Genomic DNA, 20,147 nt, shown 5'->3' with positions numbered 1-20,147 from the left:
ACGGCCATCGATTGTGTGGACTGGACCTCCTGAAATCGAGCATTGCAATTGATGAAATAATTTGCTGCACTGACATTTTTGGTTGCCATCGATACCGGGCCCGGGACAGGCCGAAACAGATGCAGATGGTAACAGAGTTGTCGATGGACGCCAAATATGCCAGGACTATTGCCACGCCCCCTCCTATTCAGTGTACATCAGCTACCACCGTGCTCATCTATCTACCTACTATATATATGGCGTAACAGCTGCATCAATGATTTGATTTGATTTCCTTAGATAATTGCCAAACTGAAACATGTGCGAGAATTTCGGCCATCCGGAGGAGAGAGTAGAGTGTGTGTCCCAAGGGTGATATTCGATGATGACGGCAACCACTAAGAATTAATCAGAGCGGAATATCAAATTGAGCATCCTAAATAATTTCATTCGCATATAGTTCGAGACCCCAGAGAGTCGAGACCAAGTGTTGAAATGAAGGCATGGAGATTGGGATCGGATTCGGATTCGGGACTTAATAGCTGGATGATGGATGATTTCATTGGGTTGATTTATGCACATGTATGAAGGAAGAATACTTGTAAGCTGTTTTGTGGAAAACTAAGATATCATTAGCATGTATAATAACTTATTTTAGTAACGAACGACATTTTGGCAAAGGATTTTATTTTATATAATTTTTTTGGCGCTATCATTAGATTCATGTTCTTGGTTGAGTTGGTAACCCAACTGTTTAACTCGAAAGCTTTTTGTAATGATTGGCGCGTTTTTTACATTTTATATTATTTAGTTACAAAATTTTGTCGTTTTTTTTTGTTACAAATTTCATGTTTTTCGTGTTTTTTTGTTAGTTTTTTTGTGTTTTTTTTATAGTTTTTAATATAAACCTATTCCCGTACAAATCCTATGAGTTGTGTAGTAATAAAATGTTAGCTTTCCTACACTGTACAAAACTGATATTTTTTTTTTAGATTTTTGAATTTTGTGATTTTTTTTACATTTTTATTATTATTTTTTTGCACGCTTTGATTTTTTTTTCCTTTCTTATTTTTTTTCAGCAATTGTCTTGCTATGAAGCTTGTGAAAACAACTTTAGCCGTTGTGGTACGCAAACATTTGAAACAGTTTGTTGCTTTTTAGCAGATATTTGTGTTTTTTTTGCGACCGACTTTGTGTTGAGATAGGCATTTGGCGTATTTTTATGGTCATTTCACGTTGTGATTCCAAAATCGGCTATTATCCTACTATACTTATATAATTATCCAACGTCAAATTTAAATTGTTTTAAAAGCGTCCGGCAACTACTGAAAAAACCACATCCTCATTAGCGCGTATATAAAAATATTTCATTTCTTTTTCAGTGTGTCTTGAACGTGCCGAGTGTTTTTGGTTTAGTTGAGAGTTTTTACGCAATTGGTGGCTTGTCGGCCACAGAGTTATCCTTGGGTCCCACCGGACTGCCGTTGCCAGTACATTCATTGGTCGCATCATAGTTGTTGCTATGGCTTAATGGGGGATCTGGTTTGTAGTTGATATCATCCCAAATGACTGTAGTGGCTTTGTCCACCATTAGTATTGACGGACGTGGCGATGGTATTGCGCTGTTGGATCTCGAGGAGCTTCGATTCGGTAGCAAACGGTATTGCTGACCCTCATAGAGTTCGACCTCCGAGTCCACCGATGGCTGCTGCATCAGTATTGTGGGTCCATCGTACTCCTCGAATATGGCTCTGAGATTCCTCGTCGATTCCAGTCTCCTGTAGCTGGCCACAAAGATGGTTTTGATGCGCGCGAAGGTATCCGTATCATACACCGACCGAGCTGTATTCGTCTGATCGAATGGCTCTTCGATGCACAGCTCAATCCACTGGTGTATATCGTTTTTGGGTGCAGTGGCAGCCCGGCATACCTCTATGGGCAGGACACCACCCACACGTATCGAGATGGCATACTTTCCGTACTCAAATACACTGTAGTAGTGCAGGAAGCCCAACAGCAAATCACCCAGGGATTGGCTGTTATCCGACTGATACGGAGCCATCACCTCGTTCATGTCCACATAACCGAAATCGTTGGGCTGCAGAAGACCAAACTTATCCGGATATAAGTTGTGCAGACATGGAAGCACCGGAGGACTTGCTCCAACCTGCAGGAAATGAATGACCATTAGCATGAGCGAGTAGCTCGATATGGTCATGTTCTTGGCATTGTTGATGTTGTGATACTGGGCCCACTGCTTCACGGTCAAGGCCATCGGACGAACTCGCCAATCCAGCTGGGAATAGCAGTACAGAAGATGGGTGTTCCTAATCCCAACGGAGTTATTAAAGTTTATGTCCACCTCCACTTTATGGCATCGGTCGGTGAATCGCAGTATTGGCACTCGTGCTTCGATCAAATTAAAATCCTGAAACATATTCGTGCGGCCCAGCAGCTCCTTCATAACATGCAAATGATAGACGGCCTCCGTGCGAGGATCAACGTTAGGATTTGTGCATGCCAGCATGCAAATATCCATGTCCGAGCACTTGGAACCAAAGTACGAAATGGATGAGCCCACCAAATAAAGCCCGTATCTTGGATAGTTTTTCTGTAAATCGTAAATTATTTGAAAACTATAGCATTTTACTCAATACTCCCAACTGAACTCACCATGGCCACTGTGTAAATGGCACGCCACAGTCGCATCTTGATCTTATAAACGTGACGTGTCTGCTGAGACTCGAGGAACTTCTTCCAAACGGACTGGGATAAGGGGTCCCACTTGATCTTGCAGCCCATGACTTTCGGTGGACGTCTCATTTCCACAAACTTGGCTCGGAGTAAAAAGCGATCGGCTGGCGTGTAACCAAAGAATTCGCGCCAATAACGATTGTGAACCACCAAGGGCAGTTCATCCTGATCATTGTTTTCTTCTGGCTTTGGGGATTAGGATAAGAGTGTGGAATGAACAAATTTGCCAAAGGTGCGAGAGCTTTTTTCGGCAACCGAATATATTCTAAGGGACATTTCCACATTTATTTCTTTAAAAAAAATAATGCAAGATTTTATTTCGTAAATCTTATAAAGTTAACTATCAGACAAACAGACGCAAGGAAAAAAATCATTTTTCGAAGAAATAAAGTTGGTAATTTGCCCCTTAAGAGGTATAGCAATTTATCGACGATTTTTAAGTTCACCTACCATTGCTATGTTGGACTTGGATGCCATGGGAGCCAATACACTCTGGCTGGAACTAGCAGATGGACTGCAGGAGAGATTTGAGGCCATCGAGATGTTGTCAGGATGCTCGGTTATCTCCCTCAAGAAAATCTTCTGCCCACTTTCAATGCCATCCGGCTGATTCTGGTCTAACTTAAACACCAAATCTCCAGAGTGTTGATTCAACATATCGCCGCAGCAGCTCAATCCTCTTGGACTCATTTGCGAATGGTAAGCATAATGCGACTGATGATATGGCCTGTGTGATCTGTAGCCATTGGTTTGGGGGTTCTTTCTGTCCAGCTCCTTGAGAAAATGCATATCGCCGTATGGCACGAGATTGGGGCCTGTAAGATCGGGCTTCTGAGCCCCGGTGGCCACTGCTAGACAACTAACCAATATATCGCGCGCCACCGACTCCACGGAGGCATCGCTTAGTCCACTATCGGAATCATCGCTCTCCACACCAGGAGCAAAACTGGCGACGGATTGATTATCATCGCCATCGACCTCGGAATTTGGATGCGATAACAGGCACGAGCGAGTGTCCAGCTCCGAGGTGTCCTGCTTGATACCGGTCGGCTCCAGGTCGGAGGAGAAGCCGCCATTAGCTGGATCCAGACCCAAGTCAGCAAATTCCTGGCGCTGATCAAAGTCCGAGTCCAGCGGCTGCTCGCCCTCCAAAGTGGCGCTGCTGGCTGTGACTGGAGCTGCTGCTGCTCCTCCACGTACTGCTGCTTCTGCTGGTGCTGGTGCTGCTGCTGCTTCTCCAGGAGGTGCCCCGGTGGCTTCTGACACTGGTGATTTTCCTGCTCCTAATCCCACAGGCGGTGCTCCCGCTGCATATACCATATAGTGTCCAGATTGAAAGACATAGCCATCCATGTGTCGCGATTGGTAGTAACGAGACTGTTGCCTACCCGGAGCAGTATGTGCTTGATAGGCATTTGATCCTTGGAACTTAGAAGTTCTTCGAACTGTTGGTGGCTGGTAGTTACTTACTGGAACGGTCGTTGGGACCGCCTTTTGCTCAGATGGCTCCGTTGCAGTATAACGCATCCGGTTTCTATAATTGCGATGTGGATGCTTGATTGGGGAAATAGAGGAGCTAGAGCTGGGACGCTTGTTCAGCTGGGACTTTGAGGATGAATTGGAAAGCGATTCTGAGGAGTTGGATGTCAGCTCTTTTGCAACCGAATTCTTGCCTCCTTTTTTGGCATTGTGACGATTTCTGTGATGGTTTTGGGTCGCAGCTCCTTGATGGTTGCGTTTGTTTGCCACGTTCTGATCGCTGGAGCTAGCTGCTCCAGTTGCAGGTGCACTTGTGGCCACTACTGCTGTGGTTGCGGCTCCTCCGGCTGCGACAGTTGATACAGCTCCTGCTTGAAAATTACGGACATTTGCCACAAAGGGTGCTTTAAATCGAGGACCGTTAGCCACACCACTGCCGATGCTGTTGTAAAAAGTCTTTGAATCTCTGTGCAACACAGCTGGTGCTGCTGCAGCGGGCACCGCATGTCGTCCGCGGTGTGTTCCTGGTCTTCCGTAACGCCACGTGTTGCTCACCTGCGGAGCGTTTCCAGGTGTCGCAGGAGCTTCCTCGCTACTTTCCGTTGTTCCCACGGCTGGCTGAGTCAGTATATGCGGCTGTTGGGTCACCGGACGACTAGTTCTTGTCAGTCCCGCCACCGCAGCAGGATTAATTCCCGGAGGAGTCTGGTTGTAATAGCCCGGGTATATTATTCTCTGCCCATACGGATGCTCAAAGCCCACCGGCATCATCGGTATTCCATAAGGCGGCGAGTACGCCTGATTGTAAGGATAATTTCTATCAAACTGCCACACAGCGTTTTCTGCGTGCCACAAGCGACGCTGCGGTCCAGTGGGCATATATCCCTGGCATATGAACTGAGCAGCTGGCAAGCCCGCTGCTGGCAAGCCACTAGATGAAACTGAACTTGTTATTGCCTCGGCTCCCGATCCCGAAGAGCCACTTGATGTTGTAACTGTAGTGGATGGCGGCGTGGATGCTGCTGCCGTGGTACCGTTTGAGCCTCCAGCAGGTCCTGCGTAACGAATGCTTGACGGACGTGGTGGTGACACGCCCATGTTGGTCAGCAAAGGCATGTGGGTGCTTAGTAAGGGGGGCGTGGATCGTACGGTGCGATGTGTTATCGAAGAGGGCGTTGGTATATTCAGTGGTATGCCGGCCATGCCACTACCGATCCCGTAGAGAAACTCCATGGAGTACTTGTAGCCACCCGGTGGACGGGGGCAGGTGTGCACCACTGTCGTTTTGCGCTGCTCGAGTGGTTTCGCAGCACCGTGCTCCAAATCTTCGGCCTCATTCCTTCCAGAATCTTCGATTTCTAATGCTATGGGAGCCATATTTGAAGCTGGTTCCAGTGGCACCTCTGATGTCGTTATGGTCTTCGTGGTGTTGGTTGTTGCCGGTGACGCTGTAGTGTTTGTGGAGTTGCTAATGGCCGTTGTTGTTGCTGTTGCTGCCGCGGCACTCGAGGATGCCGCTGATGCCATTGCCATTGCAGTGGACATAGCTACCGATACGGCCTAATCACGATCCAAACGACATATATCTATATATGTGCGTACGCAAACGCAGATTACTAAAGAATATGTTGTGTGTCCGGTACCTCAATCTGTCACTCCTAGTAAGCAAAGAGTTGACAGCAAACTGAAGGCCAGACAAGGAGCCTCGAAATTTCGGGCTCTAAGGTGGGCAATTGGAAACGGGAGCTCTGGAAAAGCCAGAAACCCACATGAGGGAATATATATTACAAGAGCTATCGCATTCCTCATACCTTAATGGTCCGGTTTAAAGGGCTTCATTATGTTTAATGCCTGGGATCTACAATAATTTGTTTTGCTTCCACAATTTTATTTTTTGAGTAAATAAAATTCGCCTATTTCGTGGTCTGTTGTTACAAAAAATATCCTGAAAACGTTTTCAGATGGCAACCACAGTTGGTACAGAAATTTAACACAATTTTCACTAGGATTGTTCACTGTTCGTACAAGTAAAAAAAAAAGTGCTTGTCATTCCTAATTCGATAGGAATCTGTGTAATAGTATTGGTAAGTGCGTCTAATGCCACACTGAAAATCGATTGTCTTCTAGTGTTGGGCAAAACAGGTGGCACACTTATTGAACACTTTTACTTCAAAGTATTCACACTCTTTCATTCTGGGTGGCAATCCTTTTAACTTTCTCCACTTACCACTTGATCTAAATTTCCCCTACGACGCATTGACTAAAACAAAGAAGGCTTTTGCAAAAAGCTGACACATTTCTCAAAAACAAGAAGAAAATAAAAAGAGAGAATCTGCGCCATCCACTTAACATAGTTCCATTCAAAGCTGGGCTCAGACTCCTTTTCCGCTCGCTTCCATTGTCTTCATATTACGTTTACAATTTGATTTGCTTATGTAAATTATGAAGATTGCCCACAAAAAGCAACCGCAGTTCCAAGGATTCAAAAATTCAATTCGATTTGCCGGCTCAGCCGAAAAAATGCAACCGAAAGATGGTGAAGGAGAAGAAATTGCGTTCTCCTGTAATTTGAAACAAATCAAATTTATTACCCCAGACGCAACGGCGCCATTGGCAATTTTCAGATGCGGCCAGATGCGGTGAGCATATGAAATGAGCCCCTGGAAGGGGGGAGGGAATGGAGGTTGAATGGAATTGGTTTAGTCTACGTGCATATTCAGATACGGGCCCCGAAACGCTCACATATTCTAATTAGATTTATAACGCAACAATAACTGTGCTCTGCCTGCATTATGCCCCTTTCTCAGGGCCAGATTTTCAAATTTAAAACTTTCCGTGAATTATGGTCAGTGGCAGAACAATGGGGTGCGCCAGATGCACTTAGAAAACAGTTTATATGGTGATTCAAATTTGGACATATTGTCAAAAATGTATTTTAAAACATATATAAATGGAAAGGTTTCAGAACTATTCTGTGAACAGCAAGGCTAGCATAGGCTTTCTCGCAGTGTATATAGTCAAGTGAAGAGATAACCAACAAAGATTGGTCGCCCTGCCATAAAATTCTACGTGGAATTCGGTTGAGTCATGCCATATTAGGGGACTAACCCCCTCCGCCTCATAAAACATCCTTCTCATTTAATGCTGTGTGACGCGTGTTACAGATTTTCGATTTAGCACACACCCAAAGACACTTTTTTTTTTGGGATCCCTTTGCCGAACTAAAAATTAGCCTCGAAACAGAAATGGGCACAAAAAAAGTTTCATATTACATGCAAGCAATTTGGCAAATAAACTGTCAGCAGCACTGAGGGATATAAAAAAAGGGGGCGGGAGGCGTGTGCTGTATATATATATGTGAATGTATATATATACTATGCAATGAAGATGCTCGGGCAGCCAGTCATCGATTGAAGGTCTGAATAATTCACAGAGAGCCAAGGAAAATGCCATGGCCCGTGTCCCCGGGGGAAAACGCAGGATAAATAAGGCAGCGGCCAGGGGTGGAGAGCTGTGAGTCCCCGGGGTTGGATGCTCACATTTCCAACCCACCCGAAATACGTACTTTCCATTTTTTCTGCGGCCCTGCAAAAATCCTAGACATTGACTTTTTATATTCGAAAATCCATTTCGTTGTGCTAAAGACAATAAAGCGTGGCAGGTAATTAGATTAAACTAATTTCGGTTTCTCTTTTTTATTGCCAATCAGTGACGACGTAACGAATTCCTTTTATTTTTTTGTGTTCTTGCCATTTTGGTTAATAATTTTATTAGTGTTTCCCTTGTCAAAGTGGCGGAGTTGACAGCCGATTGCCGCATTGCAACAGTGCCGCGGTATATTTTTGTATCTGTGGCATGAATCGCCGTCCCTTTATCGGGATGTGTGTGCGAAAAGCAAATAATTAATAATTCATGCAACACGATTGACAGTGCGCCCCAGTTGAACTCGTTGGTCCTTTTTTTGCGCTGTGGTACTGTGTAGTACTGGAGCCTCCTTTTTATTTGTGGCACGCTCATAAATTTACAATTACACATGCCAGAGTGGGGACGGCGGTGCGCAGTTGCCTCCTTTTGCGTTGTTTTTAATTTAATAAATTAATAAAACGGGAAACGTGACAACACTGGCATCAAAGTGGCAAAGTGTCGCCATTTGCATTTTTAATGCACTTTACCCTGCAACTCGGCGCGTAAAAATAATTATCAACTGAATCGACGATGAGTTGGCGAAAAACAGAAAGACAGACAGCGAACCGATTGCAGTGAAATTTTTAATTGAATTTTCTCAACATGCGTGTCAACTCTGACACTCTGTCAAAAGCACGCCTTACATTTTAGGGGCACAACAAATTCCAATTCAATTTCACTTTCAATTGCAGTTAATTGCTCGCCCGCAAGCTAGAAAAGCAAAATGAAATGGAAAACAAAATTTAAACTCCAGCACGGACAGAATTTATGAGTGCGGCAGAAAATTGTACTTTTCCTTTTGGCACACTTTAACACACAATGGTAGCGGCTCCTCACCTGCTCACCTGCTGAACGCAGTTAACCCCAATTACGGGCACAAAGACCAAGACCCGGCCCAGACAACCAGACAGACAGACAGACAGCCAACTAGTAGCTCTGGCAGTAGTTAAAATATTTAAGCCACAACACGGCGTGGAGAAAAATGTAAGTAAGATGGAATGCTGCCGCAGGCATTAAAATAATAAGGATAAGGAAGCGGTTGTTAACCACGAAACCGCTCAAAAATGAATGAATGAATGCCGGCCAGGAGCCGGAGTTGCTTGTCCGGGCATGGAGTCGCGTGCTCCATTCTCCATTCTCGATACTCCAGGCGAAAGCGAGTGAGTGACTCCTGAGCTGAGCTCCTCGTTCGGACTTTGTTCATTATGCGTTTCCTGTTTGCATAAGACCGAAAAAGCGAAAAACCCGTAGTAATTGTTCTCCGCCACTGCGGCTGGCAGTCGGCGATTCCTTCGGGTGGGTTGCTGCCCCATTGTGACCGGCGTTAAATTTCGAAAGTTTGCCCTGCCCTCCTGCCAACTTCCAACTACCAGCTACCAACTGCCTTTTCCGCCTTGAGGCTATTTGACAAAATGAGAAAACGGAGCGACACGGCGGAAAAAAGTGAAAATTGCATTGCTGGGCGACAGGAAATAGGCGAGCGTTTTCATTTTCCCTCGTTTTTCACTTTTAATTATGCGAGCTAGATTTCAGTAAACAAGGAAGCGGATTAAATTTAAAATACAATATTAAGGCAAGGGATAAAAAAAACACATAGTATTGAAAAATAGAGGCGGGTTTAATGAAGGGATTAATTTTGGACAAAGATACAATACTCTTTTTTTCATTTAACTTTCAAATTATCAAAATTTCTTGCCGAATGTTTTGTCACTCCAAAAGGCATTACTCAATGCCACCTGGCTTACGACTCCACTTCACTCATTGGTCCTACCCCCCAAAACGAACTGTACCCGAGTATGGGAGGCACTAATGAATTCACCTTACCGAAAACTGTGCCACATTTGCCTGATTAGCTTCTCAGCTGTTGTTTCTCGTGAGGCTAATGCAATCGCCTCTAAAGTGATCCACCCACTGGCCACCGGCGACTGACGACTTACGACCCACTTACACAGCCAACGGGTCTCGACAATGAAATATATTTTTAATCAAGCCAAATCGAATTCAAAGCAATACACCGGTGCCTCATTATTTAGGCAAATGTTTGGCCATTAACTACACACAAAACACCCAAGAGTCCGATGGATTCGGAGGTGACCCAACCGCTCTGGGCCCAAAAATTACAACCGAAAAACAAATTGACAAATGTTGCCACTTAATGTGCCGGGATAAAATGTTAAACAATTTCGTGTTGCGTTCCCCGCGTATGCCAAAAATATACAAACTAATTAATAAGGGGTATACTAAATCGGGGGAGGAACGACCAACAAGGCAGCCCAGGGAATTAAATTGAGTGAGTGACTGCCACACGCTGGATTTTATTTGATTTTGTAAAAATTTAATTTCAACAAGGAATTTTTCTCTTGGGCGGTAATTTTTCAACGCTGTCTTCGCTGTGAAGTGAGTGACTCGCCGTGACTTCCTTCAGTTTGCCGGCTGAATTTTGCATTTTGTTTGAATTATTGCCTTCATTAAGATTGCGTTGTTGATTTGCCCAGCCCTCTGCCTTATTTCTTTCCTTTTCCATTTTTCCCTGTCTTTTTTTGTTTGTATTTTTCTGTGAGCGACAGCGTGACTCCACCTCCATCCATCCCCACGTATTTGCGTATTTCCCAGAGTTTCTTCTTTGTTACACCTAGACCTGATCCAGACCAGACGAGACGACCACACCACTGCTGTGGTGCTCCCCGCTGCCCAATTATTTGGGACTGTTGCGACTGTTACACATCTTGAATGTTGTGACTCTGCACTTGACAATAAATTATATTCAGCGAACTGGGGGGCTTGTATTTTTAGCTTAATTGTGAATGAAGTTGATCTGCCTTCTCGTCATGTGCCGACATGTGCTCACTCCCCCAGTTCAATTTTTTTTTGTGGTTCTGCCTACGCGTGTGTAATTGTGCGAAATTCATTCACATGGAAAATTTGCCAGACTGTAACCGCTCTGAAGTCATAATTATGCGAATATTCTTTCCCATCCTATGCAAAAGTAGGAAATGACTTCTTCTTGCCGCACATTTGATTGGCATTGTGGAGAGGCCATCAAGGAAAGTGCTTTATTACTTTGGTACTTCAAAATTTCGGTTAATTAGTGGTGGAATTACAGGCACTGTTTGGGAAATACACTGATTACCTAATATATTTTTGAATCTTTCAACTCTTTCTATTTGTCAAAGAAATTAGTTTCAGTTCTTATGGTCTGCTACAATTCCTCTACGCTAGTTCTTCTTCCTTTTAGCAATTGTCTAAGCAAGGCATTAGACATTTCGCTAAGCAGCTTAGGAAATAGTTTTGTTCCTGCGCCAGAACTTGGCCAGAACTAACCAGCCAGAGAAAGCATTCAAGCTGGATGAAGCCAACGACCAACAAAGCTGCACAAAGCACGAGAGCGAGTTGCCATTAAACCACTCATAACCCAGATACTTTAAGAGGGTGGTGGGTGGTGGTAGTGGAAGTGCTGGTGAGGAGGAAAACAATAAGTACAAATGGAATGGCCATGGGGAGGAGTGGGGTAAAGCAGGCAGCTTGTTGGCCGGTACTTATGCCAAATGCGTTTGCGATTTGTGTCAATAAACGCAGAGCAGAGCAAAAAGCAGGCAGCAGGCAGCAAACTCCAGTGGCAGAAGGAACTCGAGGAGCGAAAGAAATTTCTATTATCTGTGCAAAGTGTGCGCGAAATTGAAAATTGCAGGCTGTCGTCCTCCCCATCGTCCTTGTCGTCCTGCGAGGACGGCGGCGGGAGCGCTCTAAATTTTCATAGCCATGCCAGTTGATAAACCCTAATATGACATTATGGCAAGGGGGCGGAACACTGGCGCCTTGGCGTATGCCAGCATTTTGTAAAATTGCAATCGGGCTGGGGCTAGGATTCGCGGGAAATCCCCACGGCGTTGCATCTCCGCGATATTGCAACGTGGAATTGCAGCGGAGCGCAAGGTTAGCTTGTGTGTGTGTGCATAGACAACAACATGGCAACAAGTTTACAAACACATTGTGGTTACGCGCAAAAGTCAATTACCATTTTAACTGACAGTTCGGTCCTCGAAGCTGCCGTTATAGCCACATAGCCGTATAGCCATAGATATATATCCTTCATAGCCATAGCGATATATCTATATGCCAAACTTAACCGGCAGCAAGCCAATCGATGGGCGATGGGCGCTGGGACGCAGCATTTCAGTCAATCAGTTGGTAATCGATTTTGTCTGGGCGGCATCGAAATCGAACTCGTTCGACACCGAGAGAAAAGTTCCAGTAGTTTCAAATAAAAAATGAAAGTATTTTTAAAAATAAATTGCATAGTTATGTATGAAAACTAATAGTAGTTTCAATTATAAAAAGTCTATTCCTTCACAATTCACTTAACAGTTATGAAAATCGGACTATTTCCTAGCCACTTTTCTTTCAGTGTAGTTCAGGTTTGCGCTCGGGTTCTGGTTCTTGTTTGAGGTTCGGGTTTGGGTCTGTTGCTTGAGGTTAACAAATATGCGTCGACTGTTCCCGCTGCTTTTTACGCACAATTTTCCTTTGGCAAAGTTTGCGCTCAGTGGCTGGCGCGTTTGTCGAAATTGAATGTAAATATTTATTTTTATTTGCATCCGACTGCATGCGAGTGTGCGTTAGTATCTGTATCTGTATCTTGTTTGCCACTCGACATAATTAGACGACGTCTGTGCGATTCGCATCAGAGGCGAATGGTATAGCTTTTGCTCATACCGGCTGCGGTCTCCGATTGCAAATGATTGCAAACCCGTCATAGATTTACAATATTTACCCATGCAAATTGCCTTGAGCCACAGACTTGGACGGCACGGGGCTATGGGGATGGAAATTACGGGGCGTCAACCTTAAGCCGGGCATTCATAATTGAATTTTCATGTTTGCCACACTGCCATTACTATTGCTGCAGCATTTATGAGTTGGGAAATTCTAAAAAGCCAGAATTATATAGTTAACGATATGTGCGAGTATGCGAGCAGAGTGTTTGGAGCAACACACAAAAACACAGAACAAAAACGCAAATAACGAAAAAAAGAGCGTACAGAACTAACAACAAACAGCGAGCGGGCAGACACGCAATGTTGGGCAGGTCCTGCAAAGGGTCCTTAACTGCCCGTTTGCTTGTTTTAATAACATAATTGAAAAGTGCTCTGAGCAAGGTAAATGGAATGCAGACGGCAGTTGGCAGCTGGCTTTGATTACAGGGGGTGGTGGCCCATAGGCTAAAGGATATATATTATGTATATGCTAGTGTGTGTGCCACCCCTATTCCCACTCGCTATTCCGTATCCTTTAGCCGGGGTGTTGGTAATGGTGTCGATCGCGTGTTGTGGCGCCTTGTTAACAGGCGTTTGTCCTCTGTTTAAAAGGTTGAGGTTTATTAGCGTGAATCAATAGGCATAAGCCAAGGGAAAAACTCACAACTGGCAACCGTAATTAACTGCAATTTGAATCGCGATATTGATTCGAGTTGTCCAGCGCATTCCTTCATATTTAATTCCCATCCATCTTGCTGCCGCCCCGTGTCCTGTTCAACTTCTCCGTCTCCGTCTCCGGTTGAATAATGAGCATTCCTGGAGGGCTCTCTGGCAGAAAATTGAAACTATTTTGCATACCATTGGAAGCATTTTAATTTGAATTTCTTTCCAGCAAGTGATCAGCCATGGACAAGGCGATTTCCCACCCGCATTTCTCCCTAATGGCAGTTTCTGGCAACATTAAGGATAATTGTTGTAGTTAGCATGTACTCTGGCATTTATAATGTGCTTCATTTCATTTCCCCGACCCCAGATCCCCACCCCACTTTAGTTTTTCCGCTGCATTCTCCATTTTGAAATACTTGGCTCGTTCTTCGCTCTGCTTTGCATATTTCTCTATCGCTAATGATAAAAATGTTGATTATGCTTTCTTTTTTTTTTTTTCTTTTGCTTTTATTGCTTTTGGCTCTTTGGTGTTGATTGCGGTTGATTATGTTGGCTTAAAGGGAATAGGGGAAACGTTTATCATGGTGGTGCGCTTGTGTTGAAAACCGAGGGTGAATGATTATTTCTAGGTGTTAATGGAAATCTTTTCACGCGGGTGTTCTCTACACATAAAATGCTAGGATAGGTGTTCCAAACACAATTTGATTACAGAAAATTCTCTTTATTCTGCCTCGCCTTCATATAAATTCCCTGGCGAATTGCATTCAACTCCAGTCATATCGATGGAGTCGAAGATAAAACGAAACATACATCAACATGCCATCATCATCACTCCAGAAGCGTTTCCCAAAAACCATTCCATTAGTTAACCCTCTCATCTTTTCGACCCTTCCGCTAATTACAGTCAATATGCCACGGCTAATTGCCAAAATGTGAGTGCACAGTAAGAACTTATTAGGCCCGAACTGCGCGGATTCCAATTCGGATTGCCTTCCATATCATAATTTCCAATGCCAACATTGCAAGTCAGCGCCGGTAGTTTGCCGATGGACAGACATATATGTAGACATGAAAGTCGAAGGGAGTAGGACCGGACGGACCCAAACAAATTGACGTGCCGACACATCGACTAATGGACATGACTGCACTACATGGCCAAATCCCCAACGAACCCACGCGGCAAAATGGAGGGAAATACAAATTGTAAGCTCGCGCCACCGAAAATGATAGACAAATGCCAAATGGAAACGGCGAAAATTCGCGCACAGCAAAGTGAACGAAAATTGCTCGCTTTATGGTAAAAATTGCATAAATAAATCATGTTCTAATATTGCACTTGCCCTTGCAACAATCTGTCAGAATGGGAGTGCAGCGCGCACAGGAAGCGGATGAGGATGAGGATGCGGATGAGGATGGCTACGCGAGGATGGGTCCTGCCCGTGCAGACAATGGATCCATGGGATCCCATGGCAGACGAACAATGAAACAGGAAGGGGGTGGTCGGGATGTTCCAAGTACGAAGTACGCTCCAACAGTATGGCAATGTCAAACCGTGGCGTGAATGAGTGCGCACAAAATGGCGTTTAAGGCCATAAACAGCAAACGAGTCGGCGGCGCTAAAGGAAAGGGTTTGGGCCAGCAGCAGGGGGTTGAGTTTAGACCATGGCAAACCAATCGATGCCAGGCCATAGATAGTGCCGAGTCATCTACTGTCGACCGTTCGTCCTTCTGCACTTGACAGCACTCCGCATCCCGCTCGCTGACCAAGCGATACCAATCCCGAACCCAAAACGGGGACCTAGACCTCAACCTGGACTCGCTTCCGTAACTGTACACTGCAAAAACAAAAGCAGACTTAAAATATTCCCAAAAGCAATATCCTCTGAGAATATGCAAATACAACTATAACTTTACATCTTTTTTATGTTCTGTGTATATTTTACTGATCAACATTCATGCTCATGAAACCGAAACATTTCGCTCAGTGCACGTGTACGAGTATCCATGTCGGTGTCTAGCGCTTGTCTGACAAACTGAATCGCCTGTCTGTTTTGGCGCTTAATTCGTCACTAAATGAGATTTTTTTCGTTTACGGTTCGGTATTTTTTGTTGCAGTCCGCTCGTTTTTGGCCATTGTTGTGCGCCATCGAAATTGCTATTTTGGTAGCTGTACGAGCGAGTTCCCACTGGCTGGGCCAGCACACGAGGCTACCGTTTCTGTTTCTGTGGCTTTGGCATCGCCCGAGTGGCTAAAATGGCCACGGCCGGGTGGTGCAGAGTGGTTCGATGGTTTTGTTGGGTGGCTGAGTGGGCGGTAGAGTGGGTGTTTGGTGGATATCGCCTGGCGCCGACAGTTGCAGCCACTTTGCAATAACACAGCGTGAAATTGCAACGCCAAATCGAATCAGTCCGCACGGGAAATTCGATTTTTTGTTCGCTCGCTATGTGTGAGGATGCAATGTGCCACTGATGATGCCCTATGCCATGCACCTCCTCCATTTGCGGAACTGGGGCTACTGCTGCTGTTTCCACGTCTCGTCTATATAGCGCCACTATGGCTACTAGTCTTTTGCGGGCAATCAGACAGCAGCAACAAATGTCAGACGGAAGCCGCGCAACGGAATCGTAGTCCAAGTCCAAAAACTATACAAAAAATAAATCAGCACTGCAATTTCGAGGCAAAACGATTTTCGGTCAAAAGCACTGTTGCTGCAGGCGAGGTAGACATAAACAAATGGGAGATACCCTGTTTCTTAAATGCATTCACTAGCCACTTTGATTTTAAGTGCTTAAAATACGTAAAATAAATTTAAGTGCTCCAAGTGTCGCGATTGTTTTCAGCATCTTGTTGACTGCAGAAGTTTATTCATTTATTCATTTATCCTTCCTTTCCTTTGCCATCCTTCAACTATCCATCAACAGCAGGACGAAATGAAATTACAAAATGTGTTGAATTTTCGTCGCATTCTTTTGTATCAGTTTTTGCATGCCACACAACAACCAGTCAGACTGAGTTGCCCCACCATTTTCATTCCCATTCCCATTTCCCGCTGGCATTGTGGCATAAATTGCTTATTTATTGTTTAAAATGGTTTCTGGTTGCTAAACGACATTTTCAGCGCTGCTGGCCATTGTTGCACTGCGATGGCCAAAAACAGGTGCCAAAATACACGTGTTCGAGTATCTCTCTATCCGTGTATCGCTCCTGTTAAGCAGATTTGAATGTCTGGTGAATGGTGAGTGTGTGTGAGTGTGGCGAAATGTGGCATTGTTCTATTCAAACTATAAAATTTCGGATTGGAAATTCACCGGTTGCCGGCGTTTGGCTTTTGGTGGCGCACGAACCAATTCGAGGGAAATGCCAAAATTGATGCTTGATGAAGCAGTAAATTAATTTGGACATTTTTCGATCCATTCAACTTGACATATGTGTATGAGTTTGGCAAAATGCATGAGAAGAGCTGCTAAGTGAGGTATGTACTAAAATTTCCGCCAAATGGTTATTTATTTGCATATTTCGGCGACAATTTCTCATCGGATGCTCTAATGGTAGCTTTTAGATAATTTATTTTAGTTGAATATATTACTAACAATGCATTTCCGATTAAGCTCTTTATTATTTGCAGCAAATAAATGGATTTCCATAAATTCCAAGCCAGGTGTCAAAAGCTACTCCACTTTGACAGCTTTTCGAAGGAAGAAAATAAAACTGCGCATATGTAAATTAAATGAAATTGTCCCCACACGACACGATTGGAGAACCGTTAAGATCATGTCCCCTTAACCGAGGATCATCCAATTTTGGCCAACTCCAGAGACGGCATTGCCAATCAAGCGGAGCCACTGCATCGGCAACTGCAACCGCAGAGAGGAGGGAAAACTGCATAACGATATGCAAAATATGCAACACAGATGCCATATCGGCTGCCAGTCGTCAGAGGCAAAGTCGGAGTTGATTTAAGTTGAGTTGAGTTGAGTTGCGTTGCGACGGGATGAGGAGACAACAGCCACGACGAAGACGACGACGACTCCTGTGGCAGCCTCCTGTCGTTTTGCGCCCAATTACGCCTTCAAATTGAGTGATAAATGTCTCGGCGATGGCACATAAATAAACTTGAGTTAAATTTATTACACAACCCACACAAAGACTTCATAAAAATGCAAACTAAATGAACTATTAAAGGAGGCGGCATCAGTCGGCGGCGAACATGAGAAAACCTCCCAGTTGCAACTGCGGCAGCAACAGAATTGGAAAAACAAACAAACAAATGAAGAGGGCCAAGACGGAAAGCGCTCACTCAGAAGACAATTGAATTGCATTGGCATTGGCTTTGGCAAGCAAAACAAACAAGGGGCACCAAACGGATCGGAACGGAACTGAACTGAACCGAACCGAACCGTAGTGAAACCAAACTGGACTTGGGTGTGAGAAAAAATGCAAATAAATGCGCAAATAAAATGTGCAATCAACTCGGAGATGGCGACGGGCGAACAGCGACAAGCGGCGACTGAAGCCGGCAAAGTGTGAATGTTGCGCATGCGCAGCAAAACTGCGGCATTACGGGGGTTAAGGGGGCTTCTTGGGGGACTAGGGGAGAGCACTAAGGGGCTCGGAATCCCACCAGCAATCCAGCCAAGTGCGCATCAATTAGGCCGCCAGGAACGGCAGCACGAACTGCAAGAGCCAAAAGACTGACCAAAAGATAAAGCAATGTGCCACGGGAACCCCAAGCTGCAAGTTCCAAGTGGCAAGCTCCAGAGCACAGAACACAACACGCTGGCAGCAGAAGCAGCCCCACAAATGAATAAAACGTTTAGATAAACAAATACAGAAGAATGCTGAAACGCTGTTAAAAGCTACAAAATGATGTGGCCGTTGGCGGCAATGCAATGAATACACTGAGAAAGCAAATCGCGATTTAATTAGCCGAGCGAATCGCATTTAGAAATAGGAGATTTCGATTTTGAATCCTTAATGTAATATTACTTTCATGGAAGGATTTTTATGTATACCTTCCAGTCTACAAAAGGCAACTTTGTCTCTGTTTGAAAAGCGGTTTAAAACCTTTCAATAAGGAACTTGATTAAAGTTTTATTGTCTGCAGGACATTAAAGTTGGATGGTTGGTTGGTTCCAGTGTTGATCCTATTTTCGTTACTCTTAGTGTTCACACATGAACACGAATATATTTAAAGACTTACAATTTTGGGCTCCGTTCATATCTTATGTAAATGAATCGAGAGCGATAAATTATATTTAGGATTTTGTTATCTAAGGCGACATGGGTGCATTGCTCAAAAACATGTAATTTAAGTGCACACTACATGAGTCAGTCACTTGAGATCGTTCCCCGCCTCCTAAAATAGTCCCTTAGTGGGAGACCACAGATAAGGTCCTCGCCGCTCAAGATAGGCAGATGTGCCCGAGCGTGGGACCTCGATAAGGCGGGGACTATTTACTTAGGCCTCTGCGTAGGCCATTTACTTTAAGATGCGATTCTCATGTCACCTATCTAAACCGAAGATATTTCCAAATAAAACCAGTTTTCTTACAAAAACTCAACGAGTAAAGTCTTCTTATTTGGGATTTTACATTTGGTCAATCGAGCCTTTAATCGACTCTGCAGTTTCCCCCTACCAAAGGTAAGGAACTCAGAGAAAGGCCAGCTCCTTTAAGCATCTTACAGCTAAAGGTAGCAAAAATAAGTGACTCTTGTTTCCCCCTACCAAAGGTAAGGAACAGAGTATAAATATAAAAAGCAAAAAGATACAAAAGAATCTTTTATGTTTTAAAACAAGCACCTTATAGTCTATAGCTAAAGGTTGCTTTGTGTACCATTATAAATTGTGGTAAGGCGTGCTTGAGGCCATACATCAGCAATTGTGAAATTAAAAAGTGCATAACAAAAGTGCCTTATAAATGCTCTAATAGCATTAAATCAGCTCATAAATAGAGTGCAGTGTATATGCCATAAGAGCATAAATTAAATAAAAAGTGCCTGAAAACAGTGCCTTATAAATGCTCTAATAGCATTAAATCAGCTCATAAATAGAGTGCAGTGTATATGCCAAAAGAGCATAAATGCCGAAATAAATAGCTAAAAAACAAAAAATCTGACTGGACTACAAAAATAATAAAACGTGCCAAATAAAAAAAAAAAAATCATCTTTAAACATCGACGGAGCCTTAAAGAAGAGAAGGAAGTCAAATTCAAAGGAGCCTCTACCAGCAGCAGAAGCAGCAACAACAGCAGCAGCAGAAGCAGCAACAGCAGTAGCAACAGCAGCAACAACAGCAGCAACAGCAGCAGCAACAACAACGACATCAGCTAAGTCAAAACAAGAATTTTCTGTTTATCCAAACACACATATATATATAAATACATATAAAATACATATACACGTACTATATATATTAAGAAATTACAAAAAATTTTCAAAATGATGTCAGAAAAGACTATTCAATTCCTTAAGAAGCAGTCCGAAATTATTTTGGAAATTAGAAAGTTGGAAGTAAAACCAACATTAACAGATGTAGAAATTCTAAAATTAAATGAGCTTCAAAAATGTTTCATTGCTAATCATAGCAATTTGTTAAAGATCGGCGTTGTCGATCATGAATATTTTAACGCGAAGCAGTATGATTTAATAATGATGGTGTTAGAAAAAATTAAAAATAAAAATGAAAAAATTAAGGGCGAGTCGGTAGAAAACACTTTCCCTAAATCAAACACTGTCCCTAAATCAAACCCTCCCCCTACATTAAACCTTGAAATGTGTGGTCACCCTGAAAAAGAGGGTATAGCACAAAACAACGCTTTAACAGTAGAGC

The 20,147-nt window shown here is 43.8% G+C and overlaps 2 protein-coding genes across 4 annotated transcripts in view; both read right to left on the bottom strand.

The window, feature by feature from the left end:
• The window catches only part of LOC117145703, a 158,531-nt gene that overhangs the window by 66,407 nt on the left and 71,977 nt on the right, over nucleotides 1-20,147 (bottom strand). The gene's annotated exons all lie outside the window — the stretch shown is intronic.
• LOC117145702 (poly(A) RNA polymerase gld-2 homolog A) lies at nucleotides 859-6,245 on the bottom strand. The gene is made up of 4 exons (XM_033311444.1): nucleotides 6,024-6,245; nucleotides 3,184-5,960; nucleotides 2,653-2,919; nucleotides 859-2,590 (listed from the first exon to the last, which is right to left on the bottom strand). Exons 2-4 carry the CDS (start codon nucleotides 5,755-5,757, stop codon nucleotides 1,406-1,408), a joined length of 4,026 nt encoding a protein of 1,341 aa, XP_033167335.1. The 5' UTR covers nucleotides 5,758-5,960; nucleotides 6,024-6,245; the 3' UTR covers nucleotides 859-1,405.

The sequence above is a fragment of the Drosophila mauritiana genome, chromosome 3R (assembly GCF_004382145.1).
Source record: "Drosophila mauritiana strain mau12 chromosome 3R, ASM438214v1, whole genome shotgun sequence".
Lineage (NCBI taxonomy): Eukaryota > Metazoa > Arthropoda > Insecta > Diptera > Drosophilidae > Drosophila > Drosophila mauritiana.
This window is presented reverse-complemented; position numbering and strand designations above follow the sequence as displayed.

What these genes read in the sequence shown, in the direction of transcription:
- LOC117145702 (XM_033311444.1), bottom strand. Translation starts at nt 5,757, where the DNA reads ATGTCCACTGCAATGGCAATGGCATCAGCGGCATCCTCGAGTGCCGCG. An exon ending in CCAAGTCCAACATAGCAATG is followed by an intron (nt 2,920 to 3,183) that starts GTAGGTGAACTT and finishes TAATCCCCAAAG; the next exon opens with CCAGAAGAAAACAATGATCA. An exon ending in CCATTTACACAGTGGCCATG is followed by an intron (nt 2,591 to 2,652) that starts GTGAGTTCAGTT and finishes TACGATTTACAG; the next exon opens with AAAAACTATCCAAGATACGG.